At 31.9% G+C, this 18,986-nt stretch overlaps 2 protein-coding genes across 3 annotated transcripts; both read right to left on the bottom strand.

Annotated features, from left to right (window-relative positions):
• Positions 1–258: 258 nt before the first annotated feature.
• Positions 259–11,400, bottom strand: LOC134270990 (ubiquitin carboxyl-terminal hydrolase 3-like). 2 transcript variants are annotated; one of them, XM_062753261.1, is made up of 16 exons: positions 11,292–11,400; positions 10,915–11,077; positions 8,911–8,971; positions 8,321–8,407; positions 7,835–7,918; positions 7,376–7,463; positions 6,845–6,930; positions 6,628–6,738; positions 6,004–6,117; positions 5,230–5,450; positions 4,901–4,987; positions 4,405–4,523; positions 3,479–3,598; positions 3,322–3,395; positions 2,251–2,291; positions 259–1,760 (listed from the first exon to the last, which is right to left on the bottom strand). In XM_062753261.1, exons 2-16 carry the CDS (start codon positions 11,000–11,002, stop codon positions 1,621–1,623), a joined length of 1,521 nt encoding a protein of 506 aa, XP_062609245.1. In that variant the 5' UTR covers positions 11,003–11,077; positions 11,292–11,400; the 3' UTR covers positions 259–1,620. The 2 variants fall into 2 exon arrangements, with proteins under 2 accessions (XP_062609245.1, XP_062609244.1); XM_062753260.1 differs by lacking the exon at positions 11,292–11,400 and having other exon boundaries at positions 10,915–11,205.
• Positions 11,401–13,551: 2,151 nt separating this feature from the next.
• On the bottom strand, positions 13,552–16,530 carry LOC134270975 (ficolin-1-like). Its single transcript, XM_062753241.1, has 5 exons — positions 16,298–16,530; positions 15,592–15,743; positions 15,167–15,263; positions 14,593–14,748; positions 13,552–13,844 (listed from the first exon to the last, which is right to left on the bottom strand). Exons 2-5 carry the CDS (start codon positions 15,616–15,618, stop codon positions 13,588–13,590), a joined length of 537 nt encoding a protein of 178 aa, XP_062609225.1. The 5' UTR covers positions 15,619–15,743; positions 16,298–16,530; the 3' UTR covers positions 13,552–13,587.
• Positions 16,531–18,986: the final 2,456 nt, after the last annotated feature.

The raw sequence follows: 18,986 nt of genomic DNA, 5'->3' as shown, positions 1-18,986 counted from the left end.
TCCACCCATAGATGCTATATACCAAATTTGGTTGAAATTGGTTCAGTTGTTTCAGAGAAGAAGCTGAAAATGTCCAAATGAGTTACTCAGGTGACCTAAAAAACCAGATCATCCGTGGGTATCTGACAATGTTCAGAGCGTTCTTTGTCTGAAATTTAATTTGAGCTCATTTTGTTCTTTGTCTTCTCTTAAAGAAAATACATGTAAATCTTGAAAAATTTACATTCCTAATCTTCTCATGTAGAAAATAAAATGCACTGCTTTTGTAATGTTAAATTTTTATTGACAAGTGTCATTTGATCGCAGTAAAACAAAAAAATGTATCTTTTTGATCCAGTGCTCAGCACATGAACAAATTCGCAAATGAGGAGGAGAGGATGGCAAAAACTAACCTCTGAACCAGCGAGGGCATATAGCATTGAATCATTTATACCAAATTCTTCTTTACAACTGACAAGCAAAATTTTTACACATACCAGAGCAATCTAACAGGCATAACTTCTTACAAATGAATTTTAATTTTTTTTTTTCCAATAGAAACAATGTAATAATTTTCACAATAATAAGTAATATATGACCCTGTTTTAAAATGAGTACCAAAACACAATGCCAATATTGTACACATTGCTTTTTTGTTACATTTTTTAAAACATTAGATATACAAATAATTTCTTTTTACCCTTTTTTCCTGACTACATTTTAGCACATGTAGGAAAGGAAAATTGACAATCTAAATAACACTCCTGCTGTTTACAAAAAAGGTCAATGTTATCTTCAAAAACGTTAAAAGGGAGGAAAGTCTGTCTGAGCACAGCTGTAAAGTACACATGAAACAAAAACCAAAAAAAAAAATTTAAAAATACAACCTGACATTATTGAACTGGTGGAATATCAACACCAATTGCTAAAGAAGAGCAACCTTTCATCTATTACTGCTTAATGAATGATGAACATTTTAAAATGTTACATTTATTATTTTCATAAAACTTACATGTAATGACATCTTTCCTGCCAAAAACAGAAAAGCACAGCATATTCTTTATTTATTACAGTTCGAGTTGAAACTGTGAAAAAAAAAACTCAGAGATGACTCTTGGATGTAAAATAAAAATTTTTACAAACAAAAGTACATGGTTCAGTGTATTATCAGTGTTTGTAATTTAGCAAATTGAAGACACCTGTCATTGCTTGGATTGAAATGGAGACCACAAGGAAATTTTTATACAAATATCCTACAAACCTGCTGGAATAATTTACATTTACACAAAAACAATTTACAATCATAAAAGCCTGGATGTATTGACATGGGGAGATAACCCATCATTCATGTACATCTATTTCTCCATTGATAATACTATGAAAATTGACTATGAAAAAGCATAGCTTTCAGTTCGGTATACATCACACCACATCATTCAGACATGCTCAAAATGGAGATGCAATCAAACACATTCTAAAAATAAACAAGCTGATCAACAACTACACAAAATGTGACAAAAAAATGAACAAAAAAATGTGCTTCTTCTATCCTTCATTTTCTTCTTTTGGTCGTCGATATGGTCCACACTAGAACAACACAACAGCTCTGATCGGGCGATGTTGTGTTGTTTTTTTTTGGTCTTACTTTCCGTTTCTGATGGATAAATAGTCTGGGACCTTGAACTGCCGGCGTATATAGAACAAGATGTACGCCTTACATTTGGCCACAGTTTCCGGTTCACAAGGAGTCACAGTACTGTCATTAAAATGGAACCACTGTCCTGGAACACAAAGAAAGGGTCACATAAAGTAAATGTGTCTGAAGTAAACACACTGAAGAATAAAACATAAGTTAAACTAAATGATATTCTGTGTATAGTAGTACAAAATGTTTAAACTTTAATACAATTGAAAATTTATAATTACTGATTATTGATATAATGAACTGATCATGAATTTCCTTTATTCACTTCATAATGCTTTCCAATAATTGTTATTACATTAAAATTCATATCTGACACACATTCATACGTTTGTAAATATACTACCGGTATGTAATTCGTAACATTTTTTAAGATTGTAGACCAATAATTTCTTGTCAAAAATTGCCTGTTTTGAAATTCATTTTTTTTTGCAATGTACATCTACATGTACATGTAAATATCTCTTTAAATTCTTCATTTGATTTGAACGTTTTATTAAGTAATTATACATAAAAACGGATTGGGCAGCAGGCATAGCCGGTATGACTCCTCTCCACAAAATCCTTACCTTCATGCCTAGCATATGATGTATAGTGACCTGATCCTGCCCTGAAAATTCAAACAAACAGAAATTTAAAACTACTCACTTTGTTAAATCATAAAATAAAAACAAATAAACATATTCAAAATTACCAATTACTACATCAGTGGAGATATACAGTAAATATTATTTTGAAACAAGATCTGCTAAACACTAGTGTCCCAACAAAGACCTTTTCTATTAATAAACAGACCCTGTCTCAACAGACAAGATTGTTCGACAGACAGCGAAAAGGAGAGACCAGAATATAGACAAAATAGTGACTGCTAAATATTATACATCTCATATACATCTGTCAAATATTAAGTCTACTTTGAAGGGTTCAAAAGTTACCTGGAAGTTTAAAATTATGAATGACAGATCATCTGACAGAACAAAAACAATATACCCCTTGATCTTTAATTTCTGGGTAGAAAAGTTTCCTTTCATTTCTTTATACAGAAATAATGTGAATTTGGCGTGGAAAGACACAATCCTATCTCTTAATACATCCACATAAACTTTAAAATTGTCAAAAGCTTTCCATATTTTAAAAGACATATATGCTGATGTCTAATTGCAATAAATACTGCATATTAAATCCCTATTAACCACCCCAGGTGCTTAGAAAATTATGAAAAGGGGGCGGCTATTTTAATATTCTCTTTATGATATTTAATGTCATATTTTAAGTTAAAAAAATCTTTTGAAAAAAAAAATAAATTCAAAGAACCACTATAATAATGTTTAACTTTACTTTAAGTGAAGATAATCTGAACAAATTATGCTAAATGATTTATTTTCCATCGAGAAATTTGATAATAGACAATTTTCATTTTCACTTTTTTCAAATTTTGACAGACTTTTGAAATGATTCTAGATGATTTTAATCACTGTACAGGGGCCCTTTTTACAATTGAACACAGAAATGCACTTAATAGGGATTATATGGTATTGCACTTTTAAGATTTTTAATTTGAATACAGAGAGTCAAACTTGCCATAAAGACATAATTTCTAGATAAAAGGAACATAAACAGTCTGTGACCTTGACACTTACCCTGACCCATGATGGACCACAACAGCCGCAAGGTCATACTCATTACTTCCTCCACAACTTCCCCGAGTCTCATGCTATGAAATACACAATATGGTTCATCAAAATCATCTTTTTAATAAAAATTTGTGTAGGCAATTTACTTTAAAAATTCACATACCATGTTATCTAGAATATACTTGTGCATGTTCAAGCCTTCCAATGGAAACTCTACAAATGTCTCCAATTTCACCCTGAAGAAAGACTGCCATCGGAAACGTTTTATATGTAAACAGAGAACCTGCAACAAATAAAGGCAACTTGTAAAAAAAGAATGCATTTACATACTTCATCAATTTTATAAATGAAATATCCTGTTAACTTTTCTATTGTCATAGTTAAAGGCATTAATTTAAAACCAACACATTATGATTCAATCTATTCACAATTTGACATCCTGATAGTACTGCTGAATAATTTAATTCCAATTGTAACATGTTAATTGATTGACTGAAAATTTGGTTTATTAATATTGTAAGACATGTATTGCCTGTGTCAAAATATGACTGATGTCAAAAAAGTATAAATCTGCTTCACAAGGACATCTTTAAAATATTGTTTGGTTTTCCTCTCCTGACCGACAGTCAGACTAAAAATGGCACGACTCAAAATTTATTTTAAAGATGGCCCAATGTATTTTTTTTCTTCACAAAAGTTGGGTCTTTTTTTTTTTGGGGGGGGGGGGTGATTGTTTTATTTTTTATATTATATGCAAGAATATAATATTTTAAGGAATAAATTGAATAGCTACCATAGTTATACTTGTATAGTCTGGGTTGGGACAGATAACATTTTTTATACACTGCTTCAAAGTTTATAAAACTTACACTGGCCCCCTACCCAGTTTATACAGTATAACTTGATTAGATATTACACTCATACCTTAAATACATACATCATTGTAAAAAAAATATTTGGAATCAAGTTATGTGTCTGATGCATGGTGAACTCACCCTACATGAAGGTGGAACAAAAATATCATAGGTACGTTCAGTCACTTTTCTTACATTTAAACAAAAATATCATAAGTACATTCTCTATTCTTACATTTGGCAATCTCCTGATCCAGAATTTTTTGGTGGAGCGCTGTTTTTTCTTACAGTTGCTACACATATAGAGCTCAGATTCTTCAAGTTCCTCAAGGTCAGTAAAACTTTGTAAACAATCTGAAAGTATGTCACATACTGCAATCCCAGGTTTATCCTAAAATTACTCAATTTTAAAAATTATCATATATGAATGTATGAAGAAGGTTAAGAAATAAATCTGTAATTAGGTTAAACTCTGTCATGTATGCAACTTTACTCATTTCCAAACCGATACTTCATTGCAATTTTTTCCTTCTTTTTCTTTTTTTTTTTTTTTTCCTACCTTTGTTTAATTAATCAACATTGTACCTAAAATAATGTGTATTTACCTTGACCTTTAGGGAGAGGACTGAAAACAGGCTAGGTCTGCTGCCCAGTCTCATTCACTCTTTATAAATGAAATTATGCATAAATTATCTATATCAGTTTTATACATGTTTGGTGTGACAAATCACCTGAGAGGGTACACCTTGGCTGCTCTACTCCGTCCTTGGCTTTCACACTCCTGTGACAAAACTGTTGTGGTATATCAAGTGATAAATCTGCTCATATTAAAAAATAAGTACTTAAATACATGTATATTAATCAATTAATTTATTAAATATTGACATCTGTAAGAATGTTGATAAAACAATGAATACATTTAGCATGGTGTATATGTCAAGTTTGAACTAACCAAAAAGGTTAGCTCATAATGTCTATAAGTAATAAATATACCTAAAGTGGAAAACTGCTACACAGAGAAAATATTTACATGTACATCAACACTGAAAATTTCACACACCTAGAAACGGATCGTGTTTTTTAGACTCCACCCCACATTCAAGACACTTGACTTCGTTTTGGAGGAGGCCTCCAAAAATAGCCGTGACTATGGTGCTCTTGCCCTTGGGTCCAATAAATGGACTGTCACTGTTGGGGTAGGGTAGGAGAGTCAGCAGTTCCGTGTGAAGGCGGTCAAGGAGATATCGCATGAATTCATGGGCATCTTGCTGTTGGTATCCCCTATAATACAGAAAGGCTTTTCTCAAAAATTTTGTCAATATTAAAAGTTAACAAATACATGTATCTACGTTCATACTTTTTTTTTAAAGAGATGAACCTACTAAAGAACAACTTTCACAAGAATCGAAAGGTCATGAAGGGGTTTAGGTCATGCTTGACACAACAAATTACAGTAGTAATGGTTTTTTTTTTGTGTGTTGTGTCCAAAAGTTTTCAGGAAAATGAACTTAATTGGTATAACCATCAAATCTACTGTCAGAAAAGCTTTTGTGGTTTCACAGGATTTGATAGCAAAACCAACAAAGTTTGTTTCATACAAAACTTTTCAACATTGTTATTAATTTCTTACATTCTTTGACAGATAAATTTATGTTATTTAGCCTGTATTGAAATATCTGATATGGTAAAGGTTAAAGTCCTTTCTCACAAACTTGTTGAGGCACACATACTTTTTCTTTTTTTTTTTCCTCAAGAAAAAGAAACCTTTTAGATACCTACATGTTAAAATTTTCAAATATTAATTCAATGACGTTTTTTTTAATTGTTTACAAACCTGAACCTGGGGACAACCTTCCAAATTACAGCAAACAAGGATTCGGGAGAAATGGCACCCTTTGAGCCTTGCCATAAAGCACACAAGGTTTTCCTCAGTTCTTCAACCAATAAACTACAACATAATGTTGAATGGCATAAACTAATGTATTATTGTGTGAATTTAAACTGAACTACATTCTACGGGTTATGCAAGGTGGTTTAAAAAACAACAAATCTTTATACAGGTATTAATAATCTTTTTTTGTACACAATTACAATGCTCTCATCAACATCTTATCATAAGAAGTTTGGAAATTGAAAGAAAATGTCTCTGCCAGTTTCTTTGAAATTGAGCTTAACAAACAAACAAACAATAGGAAAGTAACATCAATCATCAATGTCAATTGGAATGTCAAGGCGAAAAGTTTTTGATAAACTACAATTACTCTTGCACCAATTTGTACCAGGGAATGAAGCCTGATATAAGTATTTCTAACAGATTCTCTGAAACTGAGCTGTTCACTTAGTGGAGAAACAAACAGATAGGACAGGAAGATGGATATGATAAATCACTATAAAGCCAAATCCATGGTGGGGAATAAAAAGGTTAAAATAAAAAAAAGATTTTTTATTAAATCCTCACATATCCTCCTCTGTTGTTTTTGAATTTCTTGTCTGGACTTTCTTGACTTTTGTTGCTTTTTCTTCTAAGGATGGCAGTTGCTTGATATAGCCACAAAACTGTTGAATGTTGCTAAAAAATGAATAAATCCTCCATAAATTTTAAATTAATAAAAATTTTTGTCTCATTTTTTTCTCTACAGATTGCAAGGTTCTCTTTCATAACATACTAAATGTACCTTAGAGACTGTAATACTGCATTCATAAAACATGTGTTTCCCAGATTCCTTAGTCCTGAAGACCTTGGTTTTCTTAACTGGACATCCTGTATAAAAGATATTAAGATTTCATTATTTTTCCACTAAATATTACTTCATAGTTTTTTTTTCTTCTTAAATAGTAGGAGATGAACTTAAGTCTATCGAACACCATGGATATGTCAAATTGATTTTGCAGTCCTAAATGCTTATTCTTCGATTATTTTACCCTGGATATTTGAATCCTTAGATATCTCAGGGTTTTTTCTTGATCCCACAGAGTTTATGAAAGAGGTTTAATATGACTGTACAATATTTTTTTACAGCAGTCTGGAAATATATATTCCTCAATATTGTGGAAAATGACTCAAGGAACATGATTTTGCATACATCTTTTTTGCATGTAACTTGGACTTATTACTTTGTTCCATAAAAATGTTTTTAAAGCCTCTGCTGAAAGTAAATAAACATCTGAAATTCTGTTCCTATATGTGTGTGTTTACTTTTTCTCACCTTTTTCATCTTTTTTGTTGACCTTTCATTTTCCTGAGAGTCAGTTGAACATCTTCTTCTTGGCTTTTGTCTCATATATGCCTGTGCACTGTATAATCAATATTAAGATATGAACATAAACCCAGTGAATGCACTATTGAGATATGCTATTGCAACAGCAGTAAAAATAAACCACACACATGCATAGATTAACTAATGCAAGTTAATAATTACAGAAAATATGCCCAAATTAATTTATTTCTAGAGCTTCAACAGGATATAACAACATTGCCAAAAACAGAAGATTTTCTGATGATCACAAGAACAGCTGACCAAAAACTCATTAGCATTTTTCACTTAAAACTGGTAATACCAAAGATATAGAGCGTCATTAAATAGACACAGGATTTCACAGTGTCATTAAATAGATGCCGGATTTCGCAGCGTCATTAAATAGACGTAGAATTTTGTCCTGTATACCTGGTGATGGACTGCAGCTGTTTGCGGAGCTTCTCAAGGTGGCCTGGTGTGGTATCATTGATAACAAACTCGTCACACTTATAACTGCAAAAATACATTTAAAACAAATAAACCTCAAATATATAATAACTTCACTGCAAATGGACTATGGGTGAAATAAATGTCACTTTTAAATACTATAAACGAAATGTAAATGGTGTTTTTTTTTCAGTTCATGCATTTTCATCATGTACATACATTTTATCACTGCAAAAATATGTTTATCTCACTTCAAAAACAAACAAGCCTAAACTGTATTTATTCTTCACTAAAAAGTACTAGGGATGAAAAAAAGTCTCTTTTTAATAGTAATGACATGTAAATTCATCATTTTTCAGGTCATGTATTTTCATCATGTGCAAATTATTCAAATCATATACATATTATTCAACTTCCTTCCAGTTTCCCTAGGAAGGACATCAACCCTAGAAGATTGTGATAAATTACCAAAAAACGGCAAAGTTGTCGCAGTCCATACACACTGCATGGTTTGTTGATTCTTCATGGTGGAGCTTGGCATGTCCATTTACATATCTGTGGTTAGACGACAAGGAGTTACACAGAATGGAGAAACAAAATTACACAACAAATGCAAGGAAATCCATATATTACATTATACATCAAAATTTCATTGATAAATACAATCATCATTTAAAATGAAATAATACTCAAAATTTCCTTTGCAAATACAATTTGCTTATCAGCATTCACAAAATTTAAAACATACCTTAATGTACCAATACAAAGTTAAAATTTACATCATTCATACATATAATATATATGCTTTGCATTGTAATGGTAAGTTTCCAATATTTTATATTCTATGAATATTTGCACAATGTCATTCTTTTTTAAATACTACCCATTATAATGCAAAGAGCTAAATGAAATTTATTGATTCGTTCAAGATATTTCTGTCTTGCCACTGTAAATTATATTGAGCATGATGTAATAAATTTACTAGCCAAAAAAATTCATAATGAGAACAGTGAAAAAAAGAACCCCAAAGGGGGTCCATGTAGAAAAAAAATTCATACCTCCCACAGTGGATACGCCCACACTTCAGGCAAATCCATGGACTCTGTTCTGTTTTACAAACTGAAAAAAAATCCAAGATTGAAATGGAGTTCTAACAAATGCCACAGCACTTTACACATGTTCATTCAATGTGTGTGTTGAATAGACCAAGCCTTGCTTTGTTCATCATGGTATTCAATTTCCCCCCATGACAAAGCCCCATCTCATGCAGGTGCAGAGACAGCATTCCATGTTCAGAATTAGGCTAGACCGGGCTGAAGTAAACCAGATTCACTGTCAGTCAAGTGACTGGTCAAATACTTTACCAGCAGGTCAGACCAGACATGCAGCCCAGTGATTTCTTTAATATTATAGCGAAAAGCTAGCTTCAACAGTGAATCAATATTTATTAGGAGGAGATTTTGTGTTATTATTCATTGACTGATTCACACACTAAATAAATTCTGTGATCAACCCTTTTTTTTAAATTTTAATAATAAAACTTATTTTTTTTTTTCATTCAAATACTGCAGTGAGTGTACATCTCATATTTTCAACAATCTACAAATATAAACCTTTTGTATACATATAATAATTAATTTCCAAAATTAGTTGATCAAATTTTTTTTAACCACAGCACAGTCAAAGATAGACTGGAAAATTTGCATAGCTTCTGTATGTAATGATTATCCATACATTACAAATAATATTATACAATATAATTTCAGGTATATAATGACTGATCTAGTTGCAGTGTAAAAGCCAAGTGTTGACCTGTTAAATCTACGATATAAGATATTTAAGTCTAATTTTACATAATCAATTAAATATCGCTTTTTCGTACATAAAGCATTCAATGAAAAGTACTGTTCTCAATAAGTACAAGAGGAACTTTGAGAATTAAATTAATACTTTAATACTTAAATAGTCACGATAATGAATAATTTTTCAGATCTTTCTTGTTCTAATTGAGATAAGTTTGGATGGGGAAATAGACATTTTAAATGGGGTTGCAAATGTTTTTTTACTGGGGTAAAAAAATTATAGGGACCAACTTTACAACTTTTACCAGCCCATATTGATTTTTGTCCACTTAGTAACAAATTTTCTTGACCTTTCAGAAAATTACATTATTTCTGAAAGACACACTTTGTTGTCCGTTCTTTCAATTTCCAGAGGATTAAGAAACACCTATTATGTTCACATAATTTCGAATGTAGAACAAAATCCATGCACCTTCATAAAAGAACTGAATGCTATATAAATGTTCTTAAAATTTATACCTTTTTAAAAAAAGGAGGGGGGGTCTTTTCAGATTGTAAAATAACCATTATGGGATTGTACATAGGGATATGGATCCTTTCAAAACTCCTGAGATGAATTTCATATAGCATGTTTAGATTTATAGGAGTCACTAGTGTCAATTTCATATGTCATACCATGCAATCATAAAATAGGGCCTTGAAGAGTTGCAAAGCATGCTATTCCACCTTTGACAACACTATGCTCTCCTTTCAATTCATACAATTTGTTTAAGTCCATTATTTGCACACTGTGTTGACGACAGATTTTTTTCGTTGTTTCTTGATCGTCAGCAGGGGATGCTCACTCCTCCATAGCATCTGATCCCACCTCTGGTGTTTTGGAGGTCAGTGTTTGCCCTGCTCCTTTTTTGTATTGTTTTATGGATTTTTGAGCTTGAATACTGTTCGTTATCTCCATATATTTCATTCATTCATATAAAATGCTTATGCATTCCAAATCCAGAATACGTTAGAGACTTAAAAGCATATTGTTTGCAAAAGACATTTTACATCATCGCACTGATCATAAATTATTATTATACCAATTTCGGTATTTTTTTTTTCAACTCTCTTTTGTTAGTTCATATCAAAGGTTACAGACTATAGATAAGAGTTATCGACCTTACTTTTGATAGACACACTTCAATACCCTTTATCTGAATGATTTTTATGAATACATAGAGAATTCACCTGTTCCTCAAAGTTGCATGAAATACTCACCACCACAAAGAAAACGTGAAGGTAGATTCTCACTCTTTAGATTCGGGGTCGTTATACAGGCATTGTCTTCTAAATGAGGGCACTCCATGAAACACTAAATTCGGAAAATTAATCACCTTCTTCGAAAACCATATAAAGTTTTTCTTTAATAAAACTGTAAGATCTGGAAAAATAATGCAGTAAACAAGAGGAAAATTGACAAAATATTTTGAATTTCGTAGTGTTCAAACACGTAACAGACACTCAAAGAGTGCGAACATAATGCCCATTCAGGTTCTTCAAAGAAATTCACCAAAATCTTCTGAAAATTAATGTCATGCAATTAGGAATAGCTATAAAAAATGAAAGATTATTCCTGAGGTCTTCAAATTACTTACGATGTATTTTGAATCGCAAAAACACCCAAAATAGAAAATATTAGCAGACCTAAATTATCATGGCGGACTGATACGGCGTAATGCGCCGTATTTCCGGAGGTCAATGGGCACGCGGTAAATGTAGTTCTGTGAATCCCTAACCATGCCAATAACAGGGACGAATTCCCCCAATATTATTCTTTCCCCCTCTTTAGATGCTTTCAAAATTCACCATATTTCTTATACCATCTGAAATCATGTTATACATTCATGGCTAAATTAAAACCACATATGGTGTATTTTTGATGAGTTAGATAAATAAAACTAAAAAGATCTTTCTATCTATTTTATTTGTTTATATAGGCCAACAAAAACAAGACTTTTCTGTAGATTACATAATTTACAACAATCGTGTTTTAAACATATCAAATATTAAATAAAAAATTAAAACAATATATTTACTGACGCCACATTTAAATGACAGACAAATGTTTAAAGTCAATTTAACTTTATTAAAGTTTGAAAATCAGTGAAAATTTTAATTTGAACGTAATAACATAATTATATTGTATATCTACACTCAGTCTCGTATTTATATTTTTTAAGCACATATATAGCTTTTAATGCATATGAAGAAGTTAGCTAATGTGCATTTTTTTGTGCTCAAGCGTTGGCAGAGGTATATGTGGCAGCTCGAGCAGCGGGATCGATGATTGAAATTGTGTTGAAGATCTCTGGATAAAAATTTCATGAAAATTGAATTGTTCTTTATAGATAATATTACACACAGGCACATGGGGTTAATATTTTTTTCTTTAAATTTAATAAGTATACACCTACCTAATAATACACACGTGTTATTTGGTAGGGGTACACAAGGCCGTAACAGTACTACCATTTAGAGTTCTCTGAAAAGTGAAAAAAGTTTTACATTGAACTTATGAATTGTGTGTGTCTTCGTGCTAAATTAATATTTTTAAATTTTGATTTTTTAAATCGTTCATAATAATTTCAAAAGAAAAATATAGTTTGTTTTGTAAATTATTTTATTGTTTAACATCCCTTCTGGTTTCCTGTGACTTTACAATAAACATGAGCTTTCGAAATGATTGAGATGATCTTTTTTGTGCCATCACTTACTGTGACATGGGATTTCGGTTTTTACGGTCGCATCCGAAGGACCTGTCTATACACCCCGCAGTTGGATTCGAGCCCGCGATGATAGGATCAACTCATTAGTGTGAGACTCAAGAGCATATGCTCTAAGCATTTGCCATGCAGCGACAATTCAAAACATAAAAACTTTCTAAGATTAAATCTTTTATTTTCTAATACCCAGGTTCAGGATCCCCCCTCCCCTGGAAACCCCCATCACTGGCTATCAGGTACTACCCTTGTCCCGTCTGAGACTAGGAATGCCCAATAAAAATTTGTTAAAACTTTTGAATGAAAATTCCTTTTTAGTCATGGCTGTCATGTATAATACATGTAATGTTAAAACTTTTGAATGACATGTGCTTTACTTTCGAAGTTCTTACGATCTAGTTTATTTCATGAAGTCTCCAATTACCGACAGAAGTTTAATTTCGAACCAAAAATCTGCGGCATTTTTACTGAGTGACTTGCTTTAATAAAATTAAAGTATTTTAATAAAATTAAAGTATTTAGTGCTTTAAAATTAAAGTATTTAGTATATATATTAAGGATCCAAACAAACTTACATTAGATTTGACCCGATTCAAATTGATTACTAAAAAAGACCTAATTCTGAAGCAGTTGGAGCTGATCAAAAATCTAATTTTATTTAGACTGATAATCAATTTAATTTAGAGTATAATTTATTTCTGATGAAAAGGTTTTGTTGACAGTCAAAAATCGAAGTGATATTCATCATCCCAATTTATTGAAAATTTTACAAAGCGTATGCATGATCTCTTGGAATATTTTTGTTTCTTACCCATTTTCAATTTCTAAAAAATATAAAACGAGAAGAAGAGAACTTTTGTCCACCTCCGTAAGCGATACTGATAAAAAACTTAACACATTAATTATCCAACTATCAACATTTTTATGAGTTATGGCAAATAAAGACACACTATATAATAATTCATTTATTGATTATTTATCAAAATCTTTCATGGTTGATCTTGAGGTCAAGATCATTCATATTTTCATATGTGAAACCGACATTTTGATAATTCTATTCTCCATGCAATGTCCATGAAATCAATTATAACATGATCAAGAACATTATCTATATGTTATCATAGATGTAAGTTTCTTGGACTATAATTCAGCTGCGTATATATGTATATGTTTATTTTCGCTTCATCATCATCCTCACAGCTTTGACTTGCGTGCCGTCCTCAAACACGGGACTCCAGGGGTGGGTCCACTCGGTGGTGCCGTAGGGACCGGTCAGGAGGGCCCTGTGACAACTATTGTACCACCACCCCGCCCCACCCGACAATGCGGCACAATTAATGTCGGCATTTCTATCCTGGTCCCTATCTACCGTGCTGAATTCCTTTGAGTGGAGCTGAGTAGCAGAGGATCCGTACATGAATGCATTGCCTGTGTGGAAAAAGAATATTTTATATTCAAACTATAAGAGTTGCCTAGATAGATCATTGAAATTGTTTCAATCTGAACCAAATACACATATTAGTGCATAAATCAAAGTTCTCATCACAGACACTTGTTTCGGTAATACATGCTTAACCCATAGTATATAATTTATTACCGAAACAAGTGTCTGTGGTTTTCATGGCATAATAGACTGCTAATTATATACATTAAAATGTTTTTGCTTTAAGTTCAGTTCAAATGAAAATTATAAGAGATGCTTTTATTCCTATTTTTCTTTTTGGCATAGATTCACATCTATTGGAACATTATTATGTTGTAAATTTTCAATTTCCTGGGGGGGGGGGGTTAAATGCAAAAGTTAATTTTGCATTTTAATACCTAGCCCTAGTAAATTCAAAATTTACAACATTAAAGCATTAGGAAAAGAGACATGTGCGCAAGATGTTGATTAAAAAAAACTATCATACTAAGTACTAAGTATATAGAAAAGTATTGGATAAAGATAAATGATTTGGCAACAAATGGCGATTTAGTATACAATAAGGAAAAATACAAAGGAACAAGAGCATCCCAAATCTACTCTTGATTTAATATTTAACCAACGCCCTTCACGAAAAGACAAATTGTAACTTAACAATGACTATTCCAACAAACCTTCCCATTTTTCCTGATATGTATCATTTGATTCATTTTAAAAATATATAGTAAATGTCATTTATGAATTGTGTGTTACCCATAGTTCCCGACTGTTCCCCAAAGTACAATTTATATCCAGTTGCTTCGCTGGCCACATAAAAGTGACCATATGTCTGGTAGAAGACAGATCCATTGATATGCGTTATCATGACGTATAAGCGTGACGCGGACAAGTTGTGCATCATCTCGTTACCTGAAATTAAATAATACCGACATGTTTGATAGTATAAATACTTATTAGTATAACACACGTTATTCCACAATTTGATTTGACTATACAGATTGCATTTGCAAACAACGTCATTATATTCATCATTGCACTATTTCGAAATGTTGACTTCAGTTTAGTTGCTCTTGTGTCTTCAACTAATTTGTCAATAGTCTGTTTCGATTCAGAAATTGTTTGTGAGAACACAATTCTCTTGTGTATAGAATCGACTGGGTATTTTACCACTTTCTTTCGTCGTTTTTTTTAATCAGTCAAACTCTAAACCTCGAAATAACGATCTAAATGCCAAAACAATTACCATAAATTAATAATATTAATTAATAATAATTAATATTTATTAATAGATAATATAAAGTTAAAGGAGTTAACTTTTATATCTCACCAATCCAATACTCTGTGGAGGCGTTCCCAAACCCGTACTTATAATCGTCCCAGTTTCTGGAGAAATTTACAGATCCGTCTTCACGTTTCAATATTACCTGTAATTGTGTGACATAATAATTATTATTATTACATTTTACCAAAAATTTGCAAATCTATTCATCTATTGAACAATATAAAAAACTATCTGGATTGGGAAAGTATAAAGATTTATTGCTTTATTAATTATAATGAGGATTTTCTTTCAAATAATTTCAATTGTAAGGTTATATTCATGTATATATTATTGATGACATGTTCATCAGTTTCCTCAAAATAAAACAAAAATATTTTTTTCCCTGTTTGTGTATATGATTGCGTGCTTAATTTTGAGGTCTTTTATGGAAAATGATTTTTTTCCTCCAGATAAAAGAAACAAGTACTTACTGTCCAGCCTCCCCCTTCTGTCTCCATATCACAATAAACCTGGCGAGCCTCGCCGTCGTGGGACCGTATCGTGTAGACTCCGGACGATCTGTGACAGGCATCCGAGTACAGTTCTAGACAGTGTGCCGCTAAATCAATCACACTACAGGAATCTTTAAAAAACAAGACGTGTTTCTCAAACATTGATGTCCCCTTATGGCATGACGAAGGTTAACGTTTCTCATATGCAAGTCTAACTACAAGGTCAAGAGATAAAAGAATGTTGTTACCCAAAGAAAGAACTTGTCTCACTGTGACTTGAACAAGGATTTGTCTTTTTGAAATATGAAAGACTAACCACCAAACGTTTAAATATTATGACCAAGTTTAAGGTTAAAAAAGTAGGTCAAGTTTCAAGGTCAAACGGTAATATATAAATGGTACCCAGCCCAAAGGAAATTCTTGTCACTAAAAGTACACATACATGTGAGTTATGAAAGCCTTAGCACCGACTGTTCAAAGGTTGTGGACAAGGTTAAAATTTTTCAATGTAGGTCAATCATCATTGTCAAGGTCAGAATTGTTGGTACACGCAAAACGATGTTCTTACAAACATCTTCAAATAAGAAAGCCGAATCTTCGGGCATTAAAATATCCTTTCACTGTAGAACAAATCAATAATTAATCAAATTATGAAAATGATATTTTACGTATACTCTAGTGTTACCTGTAACTGTGCGATAATAATTCCAACCAATTGCGATGTCCGTCGCAGACAGTTCATTGCACTCTTGTTGAAGACGACATATTCCCTCTTCCCGATTATATGCAAAACAGCTACATTGTTCTTTGCATTCAATGGCACACGATAACTTAGATATGGCAGAAAACTGGCCAAGAATTTCCTCAGGAAAAATTTTATCTTTTAGTTGGGTTACAGCTGTAAAGTTCTGCAATACTATGGAAGAAGATACGTTAGTTACTAGAATTACTAAAATTTTAAAAAATGTATACAAAAAACTTGCAGCCATTTTTAGATATTTTAAATAATTATATTTTGAATGTTCTCCGATTGAAATAGTAAAGCAAAGCTATGCAGCTTGTTTCCAGTCTTTACTTTTAAGGAATAATTTTCTGATGAATATTCATGATAATAATTATGATATAAATTTTGCAACATCCATCTTCAAAGGATCAAACTGTTCTCAGAAAAAAATCCTCTTTTTTTCAACTGCAGTTCGGAATTCATTTTCATGGATTGAAGAGCCCACGTCTTAAAATTTATGTAGAAATTTCAAAGCGTTAATTAAAGATCTAAAGTTTATTAATTACTTTTTCAATAACCAACAAATTATTTGAAATGCATTTTACTTGAAATAGTATTTCCAGCTTCAAAAATAAATGTTTGATTTTTTACTATCGAGTTAAAAGATAGATATCTCAAGAACTAGGAATAAGCTAAGAAATATCGATACATTTTGTTAAGGTTACATGTACTTAACATAAACCAAAAAAGAAAAATGATGCGTTGATTAATTTATATTTTTTGCCTGATTTTGATTTGAAATTTCATTGATTTAGAATGTCATGAACATAAATAATAAATACCTAAAGTATAAAGAAATCGTTAAGTTTCTTTAATGCTTATAGTACGAGACTTTGTTTCGCTTTCTATATAATCCTATACAAATTCTATATAATCCTATACAAATTCTTGCACAGCTTTTGACCTTATGAAAAAAAATTCTTATAAAATTCTCTTGTTTTACCTGGTAAACATTATTCAGTGTTACCAATTTAAATATAATCAAATTTATGAGAAATATTGCTGATTTCTGGGAAATGTTTATTTGTGTTATTTATAAAACTATATGAAAATTCTGAATTTCTCACTCTTCATTTTCAAATTTCAAGCGATTATTGAATCAAAAGAGGAAATTTCCTATATTTTATAACAATATTCAATTTTAATCGACTGAGTATCATATTTGCTGGTTTTTGTCTCTTGATGAAGTGGGGTGTATTTAAAATGACACTAGAAAGAAAGAACTTTGTCCAACAATCTAATTAGATATCAATTTTCCTTTCAGTATGCAGAATGACAATCAGTACTCGTCCGTCATCAGTTAAAAGGAAACTCTAAGGATTTTTGTTCAATATGCCGATGGAAATTAGGGAACATCCATCAAACTGATATCTTATTCTATATGTAAAATTCTTTGTATGGTTAAAGTATATTGAAATTCACCATGGAAGGTCCTACCGGTATTTTTTTCAGACGAACAAAGCACGCAACAGACGCAATAGAATTTTACGCTTACAAAAACGAGATGTATTTTAGAAACTTATTTTGCTAAGTGATTGAGTATTATGTGATTCTGAAAGGATTTTTAATTACCTCCCGCGATTGTTTTACCTCATTTTACACATCGATACTTATGCACGAAACCTCTAAAATCAGACCAAATTTGTACGAGTGGCGTTTTCAAAGAAAATTTTATTCTTAGTAACCATGGAAACACCGTTCACTGAAATTTAAAACTGATAGATAGAACTATGTATCTTAATGTAGCCTAACATTATGCCAAGTTATACTGAAATCTGACCAGCAGTGTTGGAGGAGTAGCGTTTTGAAAATTTTTCACAGATATATCTATTTTTAGTAGCCATGGCAACACCGTTCATCGAAATCAAGATTATGTATCTTAGTGTAGTCTACTGAAATCAGACCAAAATTGTAGGAGGAGAAGAGTTTTGAAAAATTGTTTACAGACAGACAGACAGACGGACAGCTAGACAGACAGATGGACGACAGACACCTTACTATTGAATAAGCTCTTCTGGTTTGAACTTAAAACGTCAAAAGGGATTCTTAATGTGAATTGTCAAAATAGTTAAATAGTATTTTTCACGCAAAACTTTACTTTTTTGCGATCCTGTGTTACCAGATATTCCTCGAATAAACTGTCTACATGAGGTAGACATGTACTTTGTAGACTGATTGATTGTATGTTGTTGAACGTCCCTCTCGAGAATTTTTAGCTCACCTGAGCCGAAGCTTTTCTGATCACATTTTGTCCGTCTGTCCGTCTGTCTGTCTGTCTGTCTGTAAACTTTTCACATTTTCGACTTCTTCTCAAGAACCACTGGCAAAACCAAACTTGCCACAAAGCATCCTTGGGTGAAGGGGATTCAAGTTTGTTCAAATGAAGGGCCACGCCCTCATTCAAGGGGAGATAATTGGGAATTAATGAAAATTTGGTGGCATGTTTTAAAAATCTTCTTCTCAAGAACCACTATGCCAGGAAAGATGAAACTTATGGGGTAACAAAATTGTAAGTTTGTTCAAATCATGACCCCCGGGGGTAGGGCGGGGCCAAAATGGCCGACCAAAGTTTTACATAGAAATATATAGG

The sequence above is a fragment of the Saccostrea cucullata genome, unplaced genomic scaffold (genome assembly GCF_032062105.1).
Source record: "Saccostrea cucullata isolate Sc308-1 unplaced genomic scaffold, CSIRO_AGI_Scuc_v1 ctg1567, whole genome shotgun sequence".
In the NCBI taxonomy this organism is placed as follows: Eukaryota; Metazoa; Mollusca; class Bivalvia; order Ostreida; family Ostreidae; genus Saccostrea; species Saccostrea cuccullata.
Note: the sequence above shows the minus strand (reverse complement) of the source record. Positions and strands in the feature narration are given on the sequence as shown.

Coding starts and splice junctions, on each gene's coding strand:
- LOC134270990 (XM_062753261.1), bottom strand. CDS start 11,002: ATGGAGTGCCCTCATTTAGAAGACAATGCCTGTATAACGACCCCGAAT. Junction 7,919..8,320: donor GACAACTTTGCCGTTTTTTG/GTAATTTATCAC, acceptor GTATTTTTGCAG/TTATAAGTGTGACGAGTTTG. Junction 2,292..3,321: donor GTGGTCCATCATGGGTCAGG/GTAAGTGTCAAG, acceptor TTGAATTTTCAG/GGCAGGATCAGGTCACTATA.
- LOC134270975 (XM_062753241.1), bottom strand. CDS start 15,618: ATGGAGACAGAAGGGGGAGGCTGGACA. Junction 14,749..15,166: donor CTCCACAGAGTATTGGATTG/GTGAGATATAAA, acceptor ATTTAATTTCAG/GTAACGAGATGATGCACAAC. Junction 13,845..14,592: donor GGAACAGTCGGGAACTATGG/GTAACACACAAT, acceptor TTTTCCACACAG/GCAATGCATTCATGTACGGA.